A 25,000-nucleotide genomic window follows, 5' to 3' on the forward strand; every position below is an offset into this window, starting at 1 on the left:
CCCCACTTCTCTCTCTCTTTCCTCTCTAATGCTCTCCCTCCTTCTCTCTCCCTCCCTCTTCCAGATGACCCACTAACACGTCTCCAGCTCTAACAGCCTACTGTAGTGATTCACACTCTCACTCCTCCTCTGGTTCAGCTGGTGTTTGTAAACCGGCGCATTCCAAGAGCTCGTTAGAGAGCATTTATCAACATCCCAACAGGGATGCGCTACATGGATTTCTCCTGTTTATGATGTCGCAAAAAGTGAAACCAGTGTCGCCCATGGAGAGCAGCTGCAGACTGAGGGTGGAGTGTGTGTGTGTATGTGTATGTGTGTGTGTGTGTGTGTGTGTGTGTGTGAGTGAGTGAAGTAAAAAAGACCGATGTTGCACAACATGCTCCGAAACAACAGCTTCGTTAGGCGCACAGCTCAGCAGAGTTCTGCAGAACCAGCAGATTGCCCAACCGACAAACACACACACAAAGAAACACACACATACACACACACACAGATCATGATCATCATTTTTTTTTTTTGAAGTGCCAGAGACGCGCGCTTGCCAGAGAGGATTTCCAACGGACAGGAACTGGAGGGGGGTGGGGGGAGTCCAGGACTGTTTTCATTCAAAAGCAACCTATGAAACAGGCCGCTTCTCCACACACACCAACCTATGAAACAGGCCGCTTCTAATATCAACACACGCAGGCGATATATAACATTGACTACCTAACCAGAGTGATCACCGGGCAGATACTGAGAACCATGACAACAAGAACAGCTGCCCGTAGTACGTATCAATTGGTCTTCATCCATTTGCTGCAAGACCCCAGCTAATGATGCAATGTCATTCCATGGAGGAGAACAACATGAGAACACACAGTGAAAAAAGCATTGCACCCCATCACAGTGGCTAATCTCACACGCACGCACGCACGCACGCACGCACTCACACACACACACACACACTATGACAGTTCAGTTTGCCTACGCTGGTGTCGGGTTCCACTCTTGAGATGAAGTGCATTAGTTGAGATATGTGGCAGATAAGGGAAGAAATGATCAATACCAGGAGGTCACAGACGAGGTGAACCGCAGAAGAAAGAGGAGAAGAGGAGACGAGAGAGAGAACAGGATGAGAAAGAGGAGAGTGAACCGAAAAAAAGTAAAGAGAGAATACAGAGACGAGAGTGGAACAGGATGAGAAAGAGAAGAGAGAGAGAGAGAAAAAGGAGGAGGGAGGGAAGTAAAGACAGAATACAGAAGAGGACAAGAAAGGGTGGAGTAAAGAGAATACAGAAGAGGAGAAGAAAAGCAGCAAGGACAGCTGCAGAAAAGAGAGAAAGGGAAAGTTTTGATTTGAAAAGCTGAGGGAGGCTTTCTACAGTTCCTCCATCTGACTCTAGCGCATGGAAACACACACAAGTCATTAACATAGGCCTACCACTGAGACAACATCTGGCCGAGGAGAGGGCTGGATGTGTGTGTGTGTGTCTGTGTGTGTGTGTCAGTCAGACGTGAGTGTGTTGGGAGTTGGAGCGTAGGATCTGGACCATGTATTGCTTCTGCCAGTGCACATAAAACAGGTGATTTCACTAGTTAGCTCATCTACCTGGCTCAAGAGTTGTGCTAATAAAAATCAAATTCTTTTTTCTGAATGGTTAGAACAAATATATGGTACGACTTTTACTTTCTGAAGCCGGGTTTCCCATTTCTGTGTAACTGCCGCCGAGCCTCATCTGAGCCAGATGTAAGCCGGGTCAGAGCTCCATCAGAGCCAGATCAGAGCCAGATCCACTGCACTGCAAGATACAGTTTCCAGGCGGGTCTAGAATGTGCCCAAATGTGTTGCAGCCGAAGCTTGTAAAAAACGTGCATGTAACTGATAGGGCAAGTGTGTTACGGTGTGTGTGTTCATCCTCTACAGTGTAGAGTCTACACAGTGAAGCCCTTAGGTCTCTAATTGGACCACCTCTGTCTCCTCCTCTGTTATAGTTTCTCTCTCTATTTATATTTACATTTACACATGTGATATCTTTATCCAGCAACTTACAAGTGAGGAAGAACATCTAAGATACTAAAAGATGTATCCATACGGGGGTGACAGAGACACGCATCTGAGTGAACTATTCCAATCGTACTGTATATGCCGCTATGTTAATGTCAACATTTGGTTAGGCTGCGTAACTAATTGAAGTAATTGAATTGCAACACACATCTACATTAGAGAGTCGTAGGTAAACAACACTGAAATAGTTGAGTTTAAAAAGTGTGTGGCCCTGCATTCCGTAACAATAATATTGACAAATTTAGATAATCTGAATAAACAAGCCTTAAAAGAGTGCAGCATTTCACATCTCGTGAGATTTTTAACCAACAGAAAAATGTCATCCACTGAATGTGTGGAAGCAATGGAGTTCCTTCCAAAAACGCTAACATGCCAGAATATACAGAATCACATTTTACACTTATCATCCACCCAGACAGTGCTGTCCTTTCATTCCACCTCAAAACCTCCAGCAGTTCATGGAGTCTGCATACCACGTCTACACACACACACACAATGATCCCTGACCACAATCTCAGCCCGCATGCCAGAGAAATAAAAGCAAGGCACTGGACAGTGTGAGGACAGAAAGCTGGAATGGCACCATCCTTGAGGCACAATTAAGGCTGGGGAGAAGTGTGTGTGTGTGTGTGTGTGTGTGTGTGTGTGTGTGTGTGTGTGTGTGTGTGTGCTGTGGGGCAGTGGGAGAAATAAAGTATCATTTTCAGCTACGTGCTATGCACTGCAATAAATACGTTAATATAATACGTTCAAACGGCCACAGAAAACTTGATCCAGGACGCTGTGGCGCTCCAACATTCTTTTGTTAGCGGAGCGCGAGCCGACCTAAAGGGGATCTGGTTTTAGGGGGATAAGGATTAAGGATGAGGAGGATAAGGATCGACTTAACTTTTTTAGTCGCCGAATGACGGCAAGAGAACGGGATGATTAGATGTTGATGACTAAATACATCCAGAAACAAAACAGAGACAGAGAGAAGAGAAGAGGGAAGTGACACAGCATAATGTACTGCATTTCGTTGTCTTACTTTGTACTCTGAATCTAATGTAATGTAGCTAAGAACGGAATCAAGAAAAACACTTTTGTTTGGTGGCAAAATAAGTGACGACAAACAAAAGGAAAAGAAAGAGGAATTTATTTAGCCCCTGCATTCTGTACTGCACACACAGACACACACACACACACACACACAAACACACACTCACTCACTCATCAACCCCAGCATAGTTAGGCACTGAGAATCAGCCCAGTGTGGCACAACAAAGTCAAACTCATAAGGCATAAAGCATCTCTCTCTCACACAAACACACACACACGCATACACACACACACACACACACACACACACACGCATACACAAACACCCAAACACATACTCCCATACACATGAAAGTGCTCCCCAGCTGAAAGGGGTTGGCCATGTGGCTCTAGTTTCCTTTAGGCACACATGCTGCTAACCTACTCCAGAGGAGCAACCACAGTCCTCCTTCATTAAAATTACTCACCACCCACTAGACCTCGTGTGTTCACTGCCACTTCCTGCATGTGTGAGTGTGTGGCTCTATGCGTGTGTGTGTGTGTGTGTGTGTGTGTGTGTGTGTGTGTGTGTGTGTGTGTATATGTGTTATTTGTGTGTGTGTGTGTCATGTGTGTGTGTGTGTGTGTGTGTGTCGTGTGTGTGTGTGTGTGTGTGTGTGTGTGTGTGTGTGTGTGTGAAAGTTGAGTGCGTAATTATGTTTCATGACAGGTTAAGTGTGTGTGCATGTGTTGCTGCTTCTGTACGGGTATGTGGGTGAAGGGTGAGTGTCCCACAGCAGTAGAGTATTGAGCGCGTTGTGTTCCGTGTTGTTGTCCGTGAGACTCCACATCAGTTTGAAGCGGAGGCCAAAATCAGAAAAATCCGACCATGAAAAGACTAACACGGCCAAATGGGACTTCACCCACTTTTTGGCACCGTGTCCTCCCCACACCACCCCCACTCCTCCTCCTCTCTCCACTCCGCGCTCACTCTTGGACAGCGCCGGACAAACTGGGATTGTTCCGAGTTGACTAGGCATGCTTTGTAAGTCAGAGGAAGTAGGCTCTCACACTTCCTGCCCCCCTGCTCCTCCTCGCTCATCTTTTGAAAGCCCTATACTGCGGAGGCGCGGAGCTGGACTGGACACCCCCACACACACCCCACCTCCCTCCCTCCCTCCCTCCCCCATGGCTGACTGCTCTTCTGTGGAGATGGACAATGTGCTACGGTTTCTACGGTTACGACAGCCTCAATGGACCCTGACTGAGCGTGTGTGCGTGTGTGCGTGTGTGTGTGTTCGTATGTGTGTGTGTGGACCCTGACTGAGGCCGTTAGCGTATCAGGAGTTGCTGTTGCTGACTCATACCCTGGCAGTGAACTACAGAGAGAACGAGGGTGTGTTGGCTCAGGATAGCAGAGCATTCCTCCGCTGTATATCAATGTGTGTGGTTGTGTGCATTTGTGTATGTGTGTGTGTGTGTGTGTGTGTGTCTAGACGAGGCAAAAAGTGTATGTGTGTGTGTGTGTTTGCATGTGTGTGAGAGAATGTGTGTCAAATGACCAGCAACCAACAAATGTAGACCAACAAAAGCAACAAAACTCTAAGGGTACTATAGGCTGCTTAGCCTACTTTTAGGCTGAGTCAATGAACATGCAGTGGCTAACATAGGTGTCAAAACTGGCGTCAGAACTGCAGTTGTGGAGTTCATATGCAGGACATCTAGTTCAATAACTGCAGTTATGGAAGGTCCTGCGTAAAACACACAGTGAACTCGACTATGTATTTCACACACAGTGTACGCTAGGCTAATAGAAGGTCCTGTATAAAAAACACAGTGCGCTAGGCTATGTCCTGTATTGTGCACACAGTGTATGCTAGGGGGGTCATCCCTATGTTCCCCGGGTCCTATGTTCCCCTTTTTCAGAAAAAGGGTCCTATGTTCCCCATTTTCCCCCAAAAGGGTCCTATGTTCCCCGGTTGCAATACATACAGGGGATCATAGGACCCTTTTTCTGAAAAAGGGTCTATGTTCCCCGCTGTGAGAAACTGAACTTTACCAGTCTCACCCACTGCATCCCTCTTTGATTGTAAAATGTTTTGTGAGTGGTAGGTGAAAGACTCTCCTGTTGTGAGGCAGAGTAAGTGAGTATTAGATAGATAGATAGATAGATAGATAGATAGATAGATACGTTATTGATCCCCAAGGGGAAATTCAATTCAATTAGGCTGATACTTTACCTGTGTATTGTTTGTGCTATTTTTGTTGGTTTTTAATTTTTGTTGGTAAAATTATTATGACCGCCCTACAGCACAGGTTTAGTCAGATTTTTTTTTTGTTTTTTTTTGGCATGCGCAATTGTCCGTCAAGGATTCCCGGGACCGGGGTGCACGAAACTTGTTGGACATGTTGGACCACCTTTTTTTGTATGTTGGTCTTAAAGGGCCATATCAACCCATCCCATAACCACTCATTTCATGTATAGAGCCACCTAGTTAAAAATGAAAAAGCAAAAATGAGGCATTTTAATTGCAGGTACATTATCTTTGGTTGACAGGTTCAAAACTGCACGGAAAATTACGACACCCTCTGAATGTATGCCAAGTTTTGTGTAATTGAGGGACCATACAATAAATGAATATGTGTACATTTAGCGACTGTATGCACACGCACGCATAAACACATAAAGATACATGCACACACATGCAGGCACACACACACACACACACACACACACACACACACACACACAAACATACATGTATACAGTGGGGAGAATAAGTATTTGTATTTGAGTATTTGATTTATTTAATAAGTTGACTAAAAAGAGGAATATGAAATTTGTCTTAATGCCTTAATTAAAAAAATGAGTACAAATCCAACCTTTAGTTTAAGGACATACATTTTCTTTGTGAATGAAGAATGTATCATAAATAAATAAATGTTTTCCTTAAAACACAGGGGCATAAGTATTTGACTCCTATGTTAAATTCCCGTAGAAGCAGGAAGATTTTACATATGTTTTTATTTTTAAAAACAAGTTTCCCTTTGCCTTTGGAATCAAAATAGCCCCACATCACCACATAACTCATTGAGCTTAATGCAAATCAAACAGGCTAATAGGCCTAGGCTAACTGAAAAAAAACGCCATGCCAATCTCTAGGTATGGTTAAGGGTATGTGGTGATGTGGGGCTATTTTGATTCCAAAGGCAAAGGAAAACTTATCAGGATGCATAGTATCCTGGATCCATGAAATAACTGGCCTTTAAAAATAAAAACATATGAAAAATCTTCCTGCTTCTATGGGAATTTAACATAGGAGTCACTATGCCCCCTGTGTTTCAAGGAAAACATTTATTTATTTACGATATATTATTCATTCTACCCTCCTAACGGGGGTCCAGTTGAGTTGGCGACGGTTCAAAACGAAAAACAATGGTTCCATGCTATGCTTGTGGGGCTACATGCACACTAAGTTTCATGCACCCCGGTCTTTCAGTGGCCCGGAACTTCTTGACGGAAAATTGCGCATGTGAAAAAAAAACAAATCTGATTAAACCGTCGCTTCGCTGTGTGGCGGTCATAATAATAGACTGGGGAACATAGGACCTTTTTTCAAAAAAAGGGTCCTATGTTCCCCTCTTTGTATGGGACCGGGGAACATAGGACCTTTTTTTAAAAAAAGGGTCCTATGTTCCCCCGGTCTCCTGGGGAACATAGGACCCTTTTTTTGAAAAAGGGTTCTATGTTCCCCAGTCCCATACTAAGAGGGGAACATAGGACCCTTTTTGGGAACAGTGGGGAACATAGGACCCTTTTTTTAAAAAAGGGTCCTATGTTCCCCGGTCCCATACAAAGTGGGGAACATAGGACCCGGGGAACATAGGCTATGTCCTATATGTACACACAGTGTACGCTAGGCTAGGTCCTGTATTTACGGGGTCATCCCTATGTTCCCCGGGTCCTATGTTCCCCAGGTCCTATGTTCCCCATTTTTCCCCAAAAGGGTCCTATGTTCCCCGGTTGCAATACATACAGGGGATCATAGGACCCTTTCTCTGAAAAAGGGTCCTATGTTCCCCAGGTCTCCCGGGGAACATAGGACCCTTTTTTTGAAAAAGGGTTCTATGTTCCCCGCTGTGAGAAACTGAACTTTACCAGTCTCACCCACTGCATCCCTCTTTGATTGTATTTACACAGTGCGCTAGGCTAGGTCCTGTATTGTGCACACAGTGCGCTAGGCAGCCTAGGCTAGGTCCTGTACACACAGTGACTGCTGTCCATTCCTGCTGCCACACTTCCTCGGCCTCCTGGCCTCAGCAGCAGCGAGTGAAATCTACACACATGCTCGTCCAGTTAAAAACGAGAAGCAATTGGATCAAATGGGGAACTGAGCAGTGTTCGACCTTTGTGTCCATTACAGAGTCAACCCTATCACCTTCCCTCCGTAGTTCTTCTTCCAACTATTAACATAAAACAGAGTCAACATCACCTCACAACATGAAGGACACTATCTGGTTCTTCAAAGCTTCCCACTATAAAGACAAGTACTAGAAAAACACTCCAAGAGTGCAGACCTCCGCTAAGCGCCTTAGTTCCCCCCACATTTGTGGTTTGCACCCAGAACGTGATCCAGATCACTCCCAAAATGACTCCTAAAAATGTCATTCATCCCTAATGTTTTCTAGTTATCTGGCTAACAAACAGACAAACAAACAAACCCCGATGAAAAGCTGTGGGCTAATGCCAGCTCATAGGAAACATTGTCCTTCTTGCTCACTGCATTCCAGTGCTCCAGGGGCCGGCCTGACAGCAGGAAGTAGCATCGGGATCTTGGTCCACTCTGCAAACTTTTAGTGACTGAGGCCATTACGGGCTCCTCCCTGCATAGCAGTGCTGCTGCAGGACAGATGATGCAACAGCTGTGCAAGTGTCCATCCCAAAGCAGTGATAACTCAGCCAGGACAAGCGCTCCCCTCCCTCCCATCTCACTCTCTCTAACACACACACACACATTTGAATTTCAGATTAATTTCTGATACAGATATTTATAAAGTAGACTTGATCAGATAAAGACATGCAATACCCTTCAGTCCTGCCTAACGGTGCAACCCTCCCCCTCATGTCTCCCTCTTTCTCTCCACACACACACACACACGTACACACACACACACACACACACACACAGCTCTCTTCCAGGCTGTAACGCTCCGAGATGTCTGAAAGTTTGGTCACCTTGGCCTAGAATCTCTGCTATGAAGCTCTGCAATGGTTGGAAGCTACTTGGCAGTTGGCACACACAGATATGCAGAGCTTGGTGGGGTTCTCAGAGCAGCAGAGCCACATTAGTCTCTCTCTCTCTCTCTCTCTCTCTCTCTCTCTCACACACACACACACACACACACACACACACACACACACCATATCTCCTTTACATTGAAAGAACTGCAATAGCAATGCAAATCTCAGAGGGACTCAGATTTCAATAGCGGGATCATAAATAACTTATACAAGCATTAAAACAGGTTGCTACCCAGCTCTTGTCCATATGGTCAATAGCGTATTGTTTTGTTTTTTCACTGTCGGCCACAGCAGCACCTCATCTGCTTTAATCCAGCATGGCATTGTGTGTGGACTCAGATTGTACTCTTCTCATTGTCATCTTCTCAACAGACACAAACGTATGCATTGAATTCAATTGAGAATGGCTCTGGACCGCGCTTGGGTCTACTGTTCTGCACTGGAGCCATGCAGCCTCCTGGGGTGGACCGCTGTCTACAGTAGAGAACGCCCTTTAACCGTCTCCAAGGTCACCACAGAGGAATGCAGAGAGAAATTCAGATTCACAAAGACCTTTATTTTAATCATCTTTATCTCATACATCTCACAGTTCATGAACTGGAGAGGCGTAACACAGTGAAGTGCTGTCCTGTGCCCAAAATAAAACTCTAAAATGATAAATAAATAAAATCTCTTCACACAAGCAGGAATTCTAAATTATTTTGGTCATAACAACAGCAACAACAACAACAACAACAACAACAACTTACATTTGTAAACTGTAGCTGTATAAGGCACCGAAAGTACTTTACAGTGAAGGGGGAGCCTCATCAACACCAACCACCACCAATGCTCAGCATATATCATCCAATATCATCCATGCCTTTCTCATAGAGAAATCATTCCTCTGACATGTCAAGGACAGACAAGTCATGGTGACTGACATCCCACCCCGCAAAAGCTCATTTCAGGGATGTACTGTATATCAATGGGGGAACAAATATTTTGGCATGGCATGGCATGGCAGTCATCAGAGAGCCATTAATATGGAGACTCATGAATCCTCCCGGAGAGGGGAGGTGTCTGCTGTGATCAACGCTGGCTCAGCGCTGTACCTGAGTGACTGAGTGTTTCACTCACACATGACTTCTGACCCCAATGAGTATTCCCTATGTGTAAGTAAGTCTGCATCAGACATCTCCATTCACCGCCGTCAAAAGCCATTATCAACCAACCTAATGAATCTGCAGTACCAAACAGATCTGGGGCGGTGTATGTCTGTGTGTGTGTGTGTGTGTGTGTGTGTGTGTATGTGTGCATGTGTGTGTTTGTGTGTGTGTGGGGGTGTGGAGGGGGGGGGGGGGGGGCTTCAGGCTGCCAAGACTCCACCATATCCATAATCAAAGCCTCTGATTAGCCTGACCTAGGTAACAAAGGGAATCATCTCCAACCTTTTAAAAAATGCATGGAGATTTAAATCTTGGAGGGAGATGTGGAGGGTAGAGAAAATCACTGAGCCAGAGGGGAGGAAGAGAGGACTGAGAGAGACAGAGAGAGAGAGAGCTGATTATGTCTCAGAGATACTACAGCTCCTGTCTTTGTCTGAGCAGTCAGACAATTGACTTTGACGTCTGCACCAAGATGGCCTAGTTTCTTTATTCCCCTCTTCTATAAAAAGCTCAGTGTGCCATTCAGTTTTATTTTGCATATAACACAAACACATCTCAACACACTCCTAGAGAGTATTTCTTTTTTAAGTGTCAACACACAAAATTATTTCTCAGACTGAGGAAAAAATTGCTTGCATATTAAAGTGACACTCTAAAGATAACCTCGCTGAAAACTGTGATGTCACCCTGAAAATAGTCCCTCCTGTGAAGGTTTTGCACACAAAAAAAATCTGTTTTGCACTGAGGTATTTTTGTGCTCTTTCACAATTCACAAGAACCCCCGAGGGAGAGCACCACCAGCAGTTGCAACAGAGAGAACAATGGCCGCCACTGCCAGTCGTCAGGAGACTTCCTCCATCTCCTGAATTTCAGCCCTGCTGTTGGCTGACCGACAGACCTGCTTCTGAAAGGCCCAGAAAACATCCAATCACCACAAAGAGAGCCAACTAAACACAAAGTGGCCTAGAAACCAACCAAACACGTAATGCAGAAACCGATACCTCCGTGAACATACTTTGCTGAATATAATCACTTACATCTTAGCATCCTTTGTTTGTTGTCCTTATCTCTACCCATTGCTTGAAATATGCTTTGGCTGTAAGGTATAGGATGACAAAAGGCTTCATGCATTGCTAAGCCACGACATCATCAGTTTCCCATATGGTGCAGTTTGAATCAATCAATGTCTCCAATCGCTGCACATATATTACTTATTAGCTACACTTTACAGTAATAGATGCTGGTCCATTTCCTGTGAGATTCGCCTCCAGAAAAATCTAAAGATGGCAGAAACTTGAATCGCTTTGTGCCAATGCCATTAAAGGTATTTTCTTGCTGCATTGATCCCTGCTGTGCAATAATTAATCACATCTCTGTATGTGGTCAGCAAACACACAGGGGCCCAGAGTATGTTTTTCATGTACATTCTATCTATCATAGGCATTACCAATGGAGAAAAGCAGAAAATTGAAAAATATATTCAATTAAACGAATCGCAACAGAGATATCAGACGAGATAATCTAATAAATTGTGCTATAAGTCAACCTTTAGTGCTATTTAGCAACTAAGTAACTGTGCAAAAGTGTCTAAGCATAGTGTACAAGTTAATTAGCCCTACATATAAATAGCAGCTTAGTATTGAACCAACCATGAATCTAGTTTTTGCATTTATCACTGTCAAAAGAGTGTCCACACTTTTGTTATAAACAAACCCATATGTATAGTTTATGGATATAGTTTATAGGCTATACAGATAACTCTGTCAGAGTGTGCAGTTAACATAAACAGGAGCTGGGGCGTAAGTGCTGTTTTTGGTTTTCTGATTCTGAATGAAAACGTGTGCTTTGCTGAGGTCTGGCCATGCACCCCTGCTGATACCAGTTTGGGGCTGTGAATAAGAGCTGACCGGCAACATAAGCAAATGTGTGGGAGCAGCAAAAAGAGACCATATGGCTCAACACCCACAGAACAGGACAGCCTGCTCATCAAATCTATATAAGAACACATGGTGCCTAAAACAAAACCCCCTGAACTAATCCATCCTTTAATGCAGCAGGGGCTTACATTAATGTATAGATTGCATCTCCAGTGTGGTGATAGAATAGCATGTTTATCGACCCGCATGGATCACATGTGACCTATTATGCAAATGAGCACTGACCACATGTCAATAACATGCGTGCATGCTCTGAAGGGGGCTGCAGTCGCTCTGCTCGTTACTGAACATACTAAGTGAGCTGTTTCAGCGCCTCAGAAGTCTGCATGGTGGTGTGGCATGTCTTCTTGGAAGGCGTCCCTATTGGGCAGCCATGTGGCAATGCCCCTGAGGCACACTAGCCGAGGGCGCGTCATGAGTGCCACACTAACCTACATTGTGCTTTTTGCCAAAACATCCTCCGTCCTCCGGAGGCTGTTCCCTCCCTCCACCCACACATGTCTGCCAAACGTATGAAAACATATAAATCCATTAGTGAAGCTCTCTACACACCCAGATGAATGGTCTAAACCTTCCAAGCTTGCATACCTCATTGTCTGTTTTTTTTAACCCTCCATCTCTCAATATCATTTCATAATGTCTTGTGAGACGATACTAACACATACTAATTCCATACCCTGTTTCTAACTTATGTTACTGTTTTTCCCCCTCGGATGTATTGCTTTTGTTAGCATTTTGCACTGAGTGTGTTAATTGTCATATACTCTCTACTTGTTACTCGCTTCAATACTCTCTACTTATTACTAGCTATCTTCTATACTCTCTTCTGGATCGGACCTTCAGCATGGACCAAAGCCTTCTCTGTCACTTCCTATCTCTACAGTATCCCACTCACTAATGCAGCAAGCATGTGTGACCCCTCGGCTAGATTAGCGCAATGTGTGTCCTACTGTGCGGGGGTAGTGGGCAGTTAGTCGCTCTGTCCTGAGCATGACCTCACACTACTGTGTCCGCACGCAGGAAGTAGACATCTGGATCGATTCAAACACCAACCAGTTCAGCTGCTTGCATCATTCACAATCACACACATACAGCTATTTACCACATACATCATAAATGGATAATAACAAGGCTATAGTTAACGCTGATGTTAAAAATAATAGTATTCACATTTATCACATGATTGGTAAAGAATGCTATGACATATAGTTGCCCTTTTTGTATCTATTTTATCTCATTGTCATCAATAATGAACACTGTTTCCAAATGTTTCACACAATACATGGCCTACACCCCATAGAATAAGCAGAGAGAACAGTCAACTGAAACTGTTCAGGGGTTTCCTACATAATAACTCTGAATGTATGTCACATGCCTGCAGACTGATGTAATCCGGCTCCTGTAAACAACCGTATCAGACAGGCCCTGACATCAGGAAGCACTCCAAAGGGAGGACCCTGAGAGGCGAACCATCACAGGAAGTGATGTCGTCGTCTGATGAATTATTTATCATCAGGATCACCAAAGCCTGAAGACAAAAAAACGCACTCCCTTCCTCCATGCTCTCTTTCATCCCACTGTCTGCTTCTTTCTCCTTTTTTGTTATCACTTTTTGTTACAATCAGACTCTCTAAATATTCTGCTTCTTAATCTTCCTTCTGTGCTTGTTTGCTCATAGCCATTCTCTGGTGCTTTTAGCCTTTAAATTAACTGTTAGTCACTCCTGGACTAACAGTTGTTTAATACCATAGAGAAATTGTGAATGATGACAATGATATTTCATATTGTTTTCATGTACTGTATGAAGAGTACAATACTCAACCAATGAAACAAGATACCATGTGTGTTCACAAAATCAATGGTGATATGCCCCTTTGAAGTGCATGCTTAGTTTGTAGCATAAAAATAAATGCTATTGCTGGAAAAAATAACAAAACCATCCAGTGGCAGTGTTAAAAATGCACTCAAATAAAAACTACATGGAAAACAGTGGGGGAAAATAACGTTACACCCAAAACAGCTGTGCGTGTGTGACATTTGTAGACTCGCCCTATGATGCTGTTTTAGGCTATAACCCTCTCTGAGTCTGCAAAACAGGGACTAGATCCCTCCCTGGGCTAGACAAATGAGACACTCAAGGCAGAAGAAAATTATCTGAAAAACAACTTCATACTATCTCAGCTGGATCACATATCATGCTAGGCCTACTCTGTTTTTTAACTACAAATTACACAGGGCAAAAGAGGCCTAAAGGCTCATGTTGTTGGCTTATTGAAGGGTGGACCATTGTTCTTCAGAACAATATGCCTTAAGAGAACTTTAGCTTCCTGTTGGCATGGAAAGGCCTATGGTAAGACTCCTGTCCGGTGTCAACAAATATGTGACAAAACTAAACCGGCTATTTCCTCACTTCAGTAATGACATAGGTCTACTCTCCTTAAAGAGCAAAAAAAGATCAATGCTACACATGGTGGACAAGTGAATCTGTGTCCAGAAACCCCAAAAGCAGATTTCCAAAAAATGCAGTTGTGGTCAAAGACTGCGGCTGGGAGGAGGGAGAGCTCTGTCTACGATTAACAGTGGCGCACGGCCCAGAAGTTGCTTGGAGGAGGAGACTGCGCTCCTTGAGAAAGGGCCCTTTAGGCTATTCCATCCCGCTACTTTGTTCAATCTCTAAACAACGGCCAAACGCCCTGTAGACAGAAATGGGAATTTGAGCATGACATAGGCTAGCATAGTCGTTCAAAATTCGATTTGGAGAGCCAACCAAAATGACATGTCGTCGTAGGCTTCCGTGAGCTGCCCATAGTCACTGCAATTATCTTGATTCCCGGACAATCTATCATTAAATAAAAGTGGCAACAGAACTTGAACAAATGACCGGCGATGTTCCAGTTAGCCTATCCAGCAGTTAGGCGGCTGGGAGATCAGATCACTGCTGCAATCCTCGAAGCAGACTAACATTTGGCATAAGGAGGAGGGGGTGCAATTTGTTCTATGACCTTCCACTCGCCATGGTTTTTCTACATATGACATTTCAGATCAAAATATCTTTCTAGGTATTTATCAGGCTTTCCAGATCCTAACCATAGGCAACACACTATCCAGTCGTTATCCGCCCCAAAAATTGAAGCATTTGGAAAAATGATAGCATGCTAGCCCCCTTCATCAAAACAAAGCCCCCTTGCTCTACCCCGACCATGCGATCAATTGTGGTCCATTTCCATCAGTTTGTCTTTCGAAGGACCAATTTGACCGATTAACCTACTTCCATGTGTTTCGACAGGATGCGCAGGCTACGTGCATTTTTATGATCCTCGTGATTTGACGGAGCCTTTGTCAAGGATGGGGTTTTGGACTCTGGAAGAAGCCGGCTTCACAGTGAAGAAAGACTCATGAATCAAATAAATGTCTGTTCTTCTTTGTAGGCTACTTTGAAATAAAAAAAAAAAACCCTTTCATTGCCTAGTGTAAATGCTCGTTAGCTGCCTATAAGTCTGCAATTTCAATACAAAGCGGCAAACTGATTCATTCGAGGCCGGCTAATTGTCTTCGGATCTGCTATGTTACAATGCAATAATTGAGGCTACAGTGTAGGCGAGCTGTCATGAATAGCGACTGCTTCTGCAGGCGACTGACAATACACACTTTTGTTACCTTAGCAAAGCACCATGTTGTTGACATGGCAGGATGTATAATCCATTTCTGAGACATGATCCTTTCTTTAAGTAGAAAAACATGCACAACGAAATGTGTTCAAATGTCCTTAAATAAACGGACTAAACAAGCATGGCTATGCCATACTTTTTGCTTGTGAAGTGATAAAAAGGATTTTGAAAAACATGTCACTACCGAGGAATCGAGTTGCCACAATCAGTGTAGCTACCTCCCTGATGTGGGTATTCAAAATGCAATAAGGGCTATAAATGTTTTATAAAAACACTTTGTATTGTAGGCTACTCACCCCTCTTTTTCAAAGAAATATCCTTGCTTTTGCTCGGCGGTAAGCTATAGGCTATCCAACGTGTCCTCAATGCCCAACCCAGTCCCACTGTTACTGAGCGTCTGTCTGATAATTGTCTCAGTTGCCCAGCAATAACGTTATTCCTAGCGAATAGCGGTGACTGCGAGCAAGCTAGATTGAGGCAACTAGGACATCCCTACCGCCTGCGTCTGCACTTCCAACACGGCCATATGGGCGTGTATTCGCGTTTTGATTGACGTGCAACGTCACCTAAAAAATAAGACCTATAAATTGAGTCGAATAATAAAATAATATGATCCGCCTACCAAATATCAACGAAATGTCTTTTTTTCCCCCGAAATTTTACATCTACATGTTTTTAAATGTATTTTGCTAAAATATTTCCACATTTGAAATCCTATCTCGCGTTCATTGCAGTGTACGGATCTGTGACTTGTAGTTCCTTATTCCTCCTCTGGAACTGATAACGGCCGACAAAGACACACCGAGAACTTCAAATCCCACAAGCCAATGTTCCGTTTACGGAAGTGCATGTCTAGTTACGTTGCAACCGTTGAGCGGTGAGGGAGTTTGAGTGGCAAAGCAAAGCAAGCAGAGTCTACACAGTACCTTTACTTACATTTCACCTTGAGATAAAGGCATTAAGATACATGGGTATATAGACTACTTTGCATATAGCCTAACGTTACTCTACTATGAAGCCATCTCCCGATTCAGACGAGGATGAGGAGTTGGGAGCGTATCAAAGGAAACTGCGAGGTGATGACAGTTGGCTAGCACACTCAAACCAGTTTGATTACCATCTGCTTGGTAACTGCAAACTAGTGAAACTTCATACCCTGTGCATTAATAATGTATGCACGAAACATGCTTGCATACAGTACGCACGTTAATTAACAAAGGTCGATTATCACTTCTGACTATGAATAACATTGGCAGATCACACGATTTCGCTGTTAGTCTATTTATGTACCAGTCACTGATTGTAAAAACTTCACAGAAAAAGCTAACCGCAGCATCCAGCAGCTCAGCACTGTATTGGACCGAAGTTCCGAGTCAGAGGGAGTGGTGGTGGTGGACAGACAGGCAAACTCGGATGCAGACCACAGTGTTAACGATTCATCGCATCAACAACTCCAGGAAAGCGAAGCAGGTAGCCTTCAGTCAAACAAACCGAGACCTACTGCACTATAGTTAACTGCTTCTATGAGAGAACATTGAATAGTTAATCTATCCAGCTATCTATACTGTACATATACATCTGTTTATCTATATCTATTTACTGCTTTGATCAGTTCTTGGGTACGATTTCTCTTAGTCTTTCATGTTGCTCTGTAGTCCTTGAGAAACAAGATTTTATTTAAGGCTCAACCCTCCTCTGCTCTTTGGTTGCAGTTTCTCAGCTGCGGTCACTTCTGCAAAAACAGCCAAGAGAAACAGTCAATATCACGCCATCGAAAAGGAAATCAATGCCCAAGGTACTGAGACATCTTTTCTCAATCCTTTAATTGATGCGTCAGAGGTCAGAGTTAAATTGTGCCTCCTCAGTCCATTATGTAGATCATAATTGATTAGGGAATTGTCATCCCTCCCTTAAGGCCTCGACAAGTAGCTAATAAGCATACATTTGAGTTGTGTCTATGCTTAGTCTTTGTTGACTATAACTGACTCTCTGTCTTAAATGGTGTCTATGTTTACAGCAGATATTGGCCATGTGCCTGATGATATTGTGAGTGTTGGTATGTGCGTGGAAATTGAATGTACACATGTTATATATCTCTGTAGTTTCATTTATTTTTTATTTATTTTTACTCCGTTATTGCTTGAGATCCGTCCTCACTTGGTGCAATGGAATTTCGGTGTATTTTTCTTCTACAATGACAATTAAAGGAATCTGAATCTGAACTGTCGCCCACTTAACTGTTCAACAGAAGTCTCCCGAGGAGGTGAAAGACGACTTGCCTGCCATGCAAGATCTAGTGCCCATCCTTCACAACCAGTCTGATTACATTCGGCAGCTGGAGGCTGAGGTCAACTTCTGTAAGGTGCGTTTGATGGCTGATTGGGGTTGGCTGTTGAGAGATGGCCAGTCATAAAATCCCAAGAGGGATGTCCGATTTCCCTGCTAGTGTAGGTGCCTTGATACATTCATTCATTCAACATTTATTCATTCTCGGAGGTTCATTAATACATGTACATTAACATGTACATACATTACACATACAGAGAGAATCTCTGACTGAAGCGGTATTAGGGTATTAACGGGAACATTAACATCAACAGTGTATTAAATTAAGTGGATTCGGTTGTGGAATGACAATTCCGACTTAAGTGTACGACATATTTACCCGCTATACTTGAACTGATTTGTTTCACTATCACAAAGCAAGTCTGTTTCTATATGTCATTTTCATTGCTTCCTCTCTCTCTCTCTCTCTCTCTCTCTCTCTCTCTCTCTCTCTCTCTCTTCTCTCTCTCTGTTTGTTGTGTGTGCATCATGTCTGTGTGTTTATGTGTGTGCATCTGTGTGTTTGCAGGAGGAGCTTGTGGGCATGAAGCAGAGGGTGCGAGTGGTGATTGTTGAGAATGAGAGGCTACACGAGGAACTCAAATCCAAAGTAGTTTCAGAGACATTGAGGGACCACAGCACAGTGAGTAGCCTATTGAGGAACCACACCATCCCAGATAGCACAGCAAGTAGCCTTCTTAAGGACCACAGCACAGTGAGTAACGTACTGAGGGGCCACAGCACATTGAGTAACCTATTGAGGGGCCACAGGACAGTGAGTAGCCTACTGAGGAACCACACCATCTCAGATAGCACAGTGAGTAGCATACTGGGGGACCACAGCACAGTAGTGAGTAGCCTACTGCCCCAGGACAGTAGTGAGTAGCCTTCTGAGGGCCCACAGCACAGTGAGTAACCTACTGAGGGGCCACAGCACAGTGTGTAGCCTTCTGAGGGACCATGGGACAGTGAATAGCCTATTGAGGGACCACACCATTCCAGATAGCACAGTGAGTAGCCTACTGAGGGACCACATGACAGTGAGTAGCCTACTGGGGGACGACAGCACAGTGAGTAGCCTACTGGGGGACCACAGCACAGTGAGTAGCCTACTTAGACAGTGCTGTGGAATCATGTCCATGTGTGCCTTTGTGACAAGTCCTGAGTTTCCGTGTGTGTCCCCTGGCCAAGGGAATGCTCTGCTTGCCCAGTCGTGAGATTTGGTTGCCTTTGTTTTTTCATAATGATCTGCATATGCCACTATGTAATATACTGTAATATAAAATAAAATAGCTCATGCAGAACATGATTGGTCTGAAAGCACACAAATACAAGGGTAGGGGACAAAATTTAAGATATTCTCCTCAAAAAATATGCGGCAGTATTTTAATCTAGACTGATTTACTGTATTTGTTGCCAATTTGAGGTTGTTTGCCTTTGCTTTTGAGTCACCATGGTCAGCTGAATTGTAGTAAGTAGCCGTCCTATTTGCTTAATGGATGCCAGCATGACTGTGGTGGTGTCTTGCTGCAGAGGAGTCCCGTGACCCAGCTGAGCAGCCCAGAGAGGACCATGAAGCCCAGAGCCGCCCCCAGAACCCTTCACCCCGCAGAGGACCAGAAGTGGAGGAAAGAGCTGGTATGGACCGGCACATGGAACATGCTGTAGAGATGAGGATTTGTACATGTTCCTGACTTCCCTAACATTCTCTCTCTCTCTCTCTCTCTCTCTCTCTCTCTCTCTCTTTTTTTTTTTTCTCACTCTTTTTCTCCCCCTGTGTGTGTGTGTTTTGTTTGTGTGTGTGTGTGTGTGTGTGTGTGCATTAGGACCAGCTGAAGACTCTCTATCAGGCTCAGTTGCAGACACTGGAGGCACAGGTGATGGCTCTGAAGTAAGTGTGACCTGTCTGACCTTGGGCTTTAAGGCATGACCTTGATTCTTGTGCGCAGCACACTAACCACAAGTTAGTGGTTAGTGGGTTGACGATGGGGTGTTTGGAAGGGTGTTTCAAGGTACAAACACACATACACACACACACACATACACATGTAAGGATGTAACATTAATACCCTAATGTTATTAGTGTGTGTACAATGATGTTTATGGTCAGCTACAACTGTTTGTAAATGTAAATGTCATATTGGTGAAAGTAATCCGCTGCATTATGTCCTATTTTGTACACACAATGTCACAGCCCTAAGATTGTGCCAGGTGCCGATAACCTTTGACCTCTGTGTCACCAGGAAGGACTTGGCGACAGCCCAGAGGGAGAGTGAGGAGGTCAAAGGTCGCCTGCGGCACCGCGAGGCCATGATGGCGGCGTCGGCGGGTCAGCCTCAGGTCGGGGGGCTGTGCTTGCGTTGCGTCCAGCACGAGGCGGTTCTGGCGGAGACTCACACCAACGTCCACACACAGGCCATCGAGAGGATCACCAAGTGAGCGCGCTCAGACAGAACACAACATCATATGAGCAAATACTGATCATTGGAGCCTTTTTTTTTGTGAATATATTTTTATTGCTTTCACATAAACAAAACAAAACAAATTACACACTAAATAGCAATGCATAATGTAAAACGTAGCTGAAAACAAAAACACACACACACACAAAACAAAACAAAATGGGGGGGGGGGGGGGGGGGGGGGGATCATTGGAGCCTTTTCATGTGCGTGTGTTGTGGGTATGTGCGTCATGTGCCCTCTTACAGTAAGTACTGTCATTTCCCAACAATTAGCCGCGGTTTGCACATTGATTTTGCTGAATATCTTCAGTTATGAGGTTAATACACGGCAATTACCGTAATTACAAGTATTAATATGTTATTATTATTATTTTTTTACTTTTAACAAAACACTGGCCTGTGGATGATACATAATGTGGCTAATACTCAGGAAATTACTGTGCATGTTTAGTATGTTTTATATGTGCCGATCATGGTAGTTTCCTGCTTGTATAATTTATATAAGACAGTGAGTATATTTCATAAACCACTGTGATAGAACTTGTAACATGCATTTAAAATGCATTTAGGAGAGTCATTTACATTGTATTCATTTTATTGTTTAGAAACCGGAGTGAATTTCTCATGGGTCTTAGATGATGATGATGATGAATAAATGTAGTCTTTAAGCCTTTAAAGGAGAACGACGATAGCTTGAGTTGCTGCAGCCAACAGCCAACGCAGCCAGGCAGCGCTACACTCTGGGGGCATGTCTGTGATCCCCCATGCTCATGCCCCTGGAGTTTAGCACTGGAGCTGCTTTAGCTGCTTTAGCTGCTGGCTGCTTTAACTCGAGCCAGTAAAATACGATTGTTTTCATTTTGTTTTTTTATTCATTTTTTATACCGATAGCACTCGGTGACCTCGAGAGGCGAAGATCTATGTGAAAAATCGCTGGAATTCCCCTTCAAGCCTTTAAGGCCACGTTCAGCATCATCTCAGGGTGATGAGAATTGACTGCAGTCTCTAATTGATTGAAGTCCTTGGATGATTGCTTTCGACGTCTTTGTATTTTCTTAAGGAAACCCCTCTCATCGTGAGTCAGTTAGCCAATGGCAAGGTGAAAAGGGACACTGACGAATATCAATTAGATTGTCTGTGTAAACTGGACAGATTTTTGTTTACAACGCAATTAGAATGAATGAGATTGTGTGTGTGTGTGTGTGTGTGTGTGGTATGTCTATTTTACATCTATACATATAAGTGAGTGTTTTTTTTTGTGTGTGTGTATTTGTGATTGGTGTGTGTGTGTGTGTGGTTTACATCTATATATGTGTAATTATGTGTATGTGTATGTGTATGTGTGTGTGTGTGTGTGTGTGTGTGTGTGTGTGTGTGTGTGTGTGTGTGTGTGTGTGTGTGCGTGCGTATGTGTATCCTCATGCTCTCTGTGTGTGTGTGTGTGTGTGTGTGTGTGTGTGTGTGTGTTAGAGAGCGTGATGAGCTGATGACGGTGCTGTGCACACTACGGCCGGTCAGGCCGAGGCTCAGCAAAGAGAGTGGAGCTCCTACCAGCAGGTCAAGCAGGCCGTGGAGATGGCCAAGGAGGCCAACCTGGAGAAGACTCGGGTGAGCACACACACACACACACACACACACACACACACACACACACACACACACACACACACACACACACACACACACACACAGGAATTATCTACAATTCACTCACATCAACACAAAGGACATGGGTATCCATACAGAGACTATTTCAAATTCACTTGCTGCATAGAATACATGGTATCCATGCATAAACTATTTCAGATTCACTCACTTCAATACAGAGGACATGGTAGGGTAAGCATTAATGCACTATTTCAAATTCATTTGCTAAGTAGAGTACATCGGGTGCGCATCTTTACATCATCTTCTGTGGATGCAAGAGATAGAGCATTGTGTCATGACAATATCATGACAATGTCTTTCAGCATGAGCTGTTGAAACCTAATGTCAAGTGCAAACAGCAATGTTGATATCCTCACTTACTTAAGGGTGTTAGGAGCTATAATGACCACACATATAAGACCTTTTATTCACCCGATACAGAGTAGAATGAGGTGTCTCTGAAGCAGTCTTTGTGTTATGGCGCCATCTGTTGGGTATACGAAGAAATGGGCTCTGCAGTTATTTATCTGTTATCTGTAGGCAAATGTCTCTCTGGGAATCAGGTGTTTGATTGGTTAGTTGTATTATATTGTCAGCCTTATATGATATGTTGACTAAGGAATATTGCAACGGCCTGGGTGCTATATTCAGTGTTAGTGTAGTGTTCAGTGTAGTTATTACACAAGTTAGCTAATTTATTTATTTAACTAATTAACTATTTAGTTGACAAGATGATTCATTAATAAACTAATGCAAATCTCATATTTACTTAACTTTAACCTCAGCTATGCAGGGTTGGCGATTTCATCGCCGGCGGTTTCGCTTTTCGTTTTCGCTTGTTTTATGCTTGCAGATTTCTCTGCAGAGCTTCCCCTACAGCTTTAGCGTGTATATTTCACAAAATTCCTCAATCGGTCAGTCTGCCTTTTCATGAGCATGGTAGCGAGGCTGGAGACTTCCTTAGGAAGAATGGGAAAAAGGTGCATGCATGGTTTTTCCGCTTAGAGGCGCTAGGGGGAGGCGAGACAGCCGTCATTCAACCCGAAATAAGTCAAATAACCATTCCAATGACTCTGAAGCTGATTAGTTCAGGCAAATTAAGCTAAAAAAAAACCTAGCATTATTTCCCTTTAAGACATGAACATATGTAACAGACAAAACTGTGTGTGTGTGTGTGTGTGTGTGTGTGTGTGTGTGTGTGTGTGTGTGTGTGTGTGTGTGTGTGTGTGTGTGTGTGTGTGTGTGTGTGTGTGTGTGTGTGTGTGTGTGTTCCCTCCCTGCCAGGCGGAGGTGCAGTGTGAGCAGCTGCGTAGCGAGCTGTGTCGTCAGCGGGAGCGTGTGGAGCAGGAGCTGCAGGCCCAGCAGCACAGGATCTCCCAGGCCAGAGACGCCGCGCAGCAGCAGGCCAGCAAGGACAAGGAGCAGCTCGCCCAGACGGTGGGCCACACACACACACACACACACACACACACACACACACACACACACACACACACACACACACACGGGCACATAATACACACACACACACACACACACACACATACACACACACACACACACACACACACACGCACACACACACACACACACACACACACACACACACACACGCGCACACACACGCGCACATAATACACACACACACACACACACACACACATACACACACACACACACACACACACACACGCACACACACACACACACACACACACACACGCGCACACACACGCGCACATAATACACACACACACACACACACACACACACATACACACACACACACACACACACACACACACACACACACACACACACACACACACACACACACACACACACACACACACACATGTGGACAATCATGTGCACACACACACATATGTGCACACAAACTACTTGCTAACTATTACTACTAACTAACTACATATTCATGAATGCGCGCACACACACACACACACACACCTATACATGCACACACTTAACACAGACACACTAGCTAACTCACTAACTAGCAAGATATTCATACACACACACACACACACACACACACACACACAATCATACACAGCTTGCACACTCAGTGCCTACACATGCATACACAGACACATGTTTATTCAAATGACACTTCAAGTGTTTCAGTTAATTGCATTGTCTAACCACAACATAGGATGACAGGATGTTTAGTTGGGGTAACTTAGCTGGTCGATTGTGTGTTCTTCTGGCTCGGAGATCTACCTTGGCTTTAAGAAACACTTTTCCGACATGATGAGATGAGAAAAGTAAGAACGTGTTGATGTTGTGAAAGTTGGAGAAGTGATGTGGAACGCAGCATGTGAGCCGAGCTCCCAGTGGCTGATGTGCTGTTCCTGAGTCAGATCCTGTAGTTGAAGCAGATGTCGATGAACACAGCAACTCTGGGTTGTGTCCACTGGCTGCTGGGAGTGTGGCTGAGACTGTGAATGGACCTGAGTGAGCTGACATTGACGGATGGGTTTCCAAATCTGCTGGAATGCACATATGTAGCCGCAAAGAGGAATGTCCCCAGCAGGCCACCGTCAACTATTCGCCACAAGCTCAAGTCTCAGAGTCATTTGATAAATCTACTTTTAATGGACAAGAGTCCAAGAACGCCTTGTTATTAAACATCATCAGTCTTATGTTTACATTAGTATTTTGACACTTCTGCCCTCTAGAGGAGATAGAGAGCACCTACTCCGGTAGGATTTTGCCTTGTTGACTGAAGGCATATTCTAAACTAACAATATTCTTCTGTCATAGATGCAAATTCCTCATTTATTTGACATCAAACAAAGGTCACCTGTGCTCTTATCGATTTATTTGTTGTTGGGGTGGTAGAAGAAGCAAAAGACTCCCAACCATACTCAACTTTTGATTTGGTCTAACGTCTAGCCTGGGCCCGCATATCCCAAAACCATAGTTGCAATTTTGTTGGTTGTGATGCAATTTCCCATTGCCAACCAACTAAGTTGGTAACAGGTTCCCATGGTGGGACTTTTAGTTGAGTTAAGTAGTGAAATTGTCTATGTTAAGTACACAGGTGGAACCATGGTAGACCTTTTAGATGAGTTAAATAGTGACATCATCTATGTTAAGTGCACAGGTAAAACCACGGTACGACTTTTAGATTTTAGAGTGACATTGCCTACTGTATGTTAATGTGTTAAGTAATGAAATCATCTGTCTAAGTGCACAGGTAGAACCAGTACATGTTGGGGTTTTAGATTAGTTAAGTAGTAAAAAAAAAGTTAATGGGTAAAGTCGAGTGATCGTCTATGTTAAGTGCACAGGTAGAACCATGGTAGAACTTTTAGATGAGTTAAGTAGTGACACCATCTATGTTAAGTGCACAGATAGAATCTTGGTAGGTCTTCCAGAATCCTTGTTTTTCCACCGTTTTCCAAGCTCTGCTCTAGAATCTTT

General features: G+C 43.9%; 2 protein-coding genes across 5 annotated transcripts in view; one reads left to right on the forward strand and one right to left on the reverse strand.

The window, feature by feature from the left end:
* Nucleotides 1-15,551, reverse strand: part of cep170aa (centrosomal protein 170Aa) — a 66,463-nt gene extending 50,912 nt beyond the window's left edge. For all 4 annotated transcript variants that reach the window (XM_062519407.1, XM_062519405.1, XM_062519404.1 and 1 more), the window contains exon 1: nucleotides 15,416-15,551. The gene's annotated coding sequence lies outside the window, so the exon portion shown is untranslated. The remainder of the gene's footprint in view (nucleotides 1-15,415) is intronic.
* Nucleotides 15,552-16,000: 449 nt separating this feature from the next.
* The window catches only part of sdccag8 (SHH signaling and ciliogenesis regulator sdccag8), a 70,813-nt gene continuing 61,813 nt past the window's right edge, over nucleotides 16,001-25,000 (forward strand). The window contains 11 exon segments of the mRNA XM_062519036.1: nucleotides 16,001-16,195; nucleotides 16,437-16,589; nucleotides 16,832-16,914; nucleotides 17,368-17,481; nucleotides 17,974-18,087; nucleotides 18,978-19,082; nucleotides 19,271-19,335; nucleotides 19,688-19,879; nucleotides 21,377-21,414; nucleotides 21,417-21,514; nucleotides 22,838-22,990. Coding sequence (XP_062375020.1) covers nucleotides 16,132-16,195; nucleotides 16,437-16,589; nucleotides 16,832-16,914; nucleotides 17,368-17,481; nucleotides 17,974-18,087; nucleotides 18,978-19,082; nucleotides 19,271-19,335; nucleotides 19,688-19,879; nucleotides 21,377-21,414; nucleotides 21,417-21,514; nucleotides 22,838-22,990 — 1,179 coding nt within the window. The 5' untranslated portion in view covers nucleotides 16,001-16,131.

Source organism: Sardina pilchardus, chromosome 18 (assembly GCF_963854185.1).
Source record: "Sardina pilchardus chromosome 18, fSarPil1.1, whole genome shotgun sequence".
Lineage (NCBI taxonomy): Eukaryota > Metazoa > Chordata > Actinopteri > Clupeiformes > Clupeidae > Sardina > Sardina pilchardus.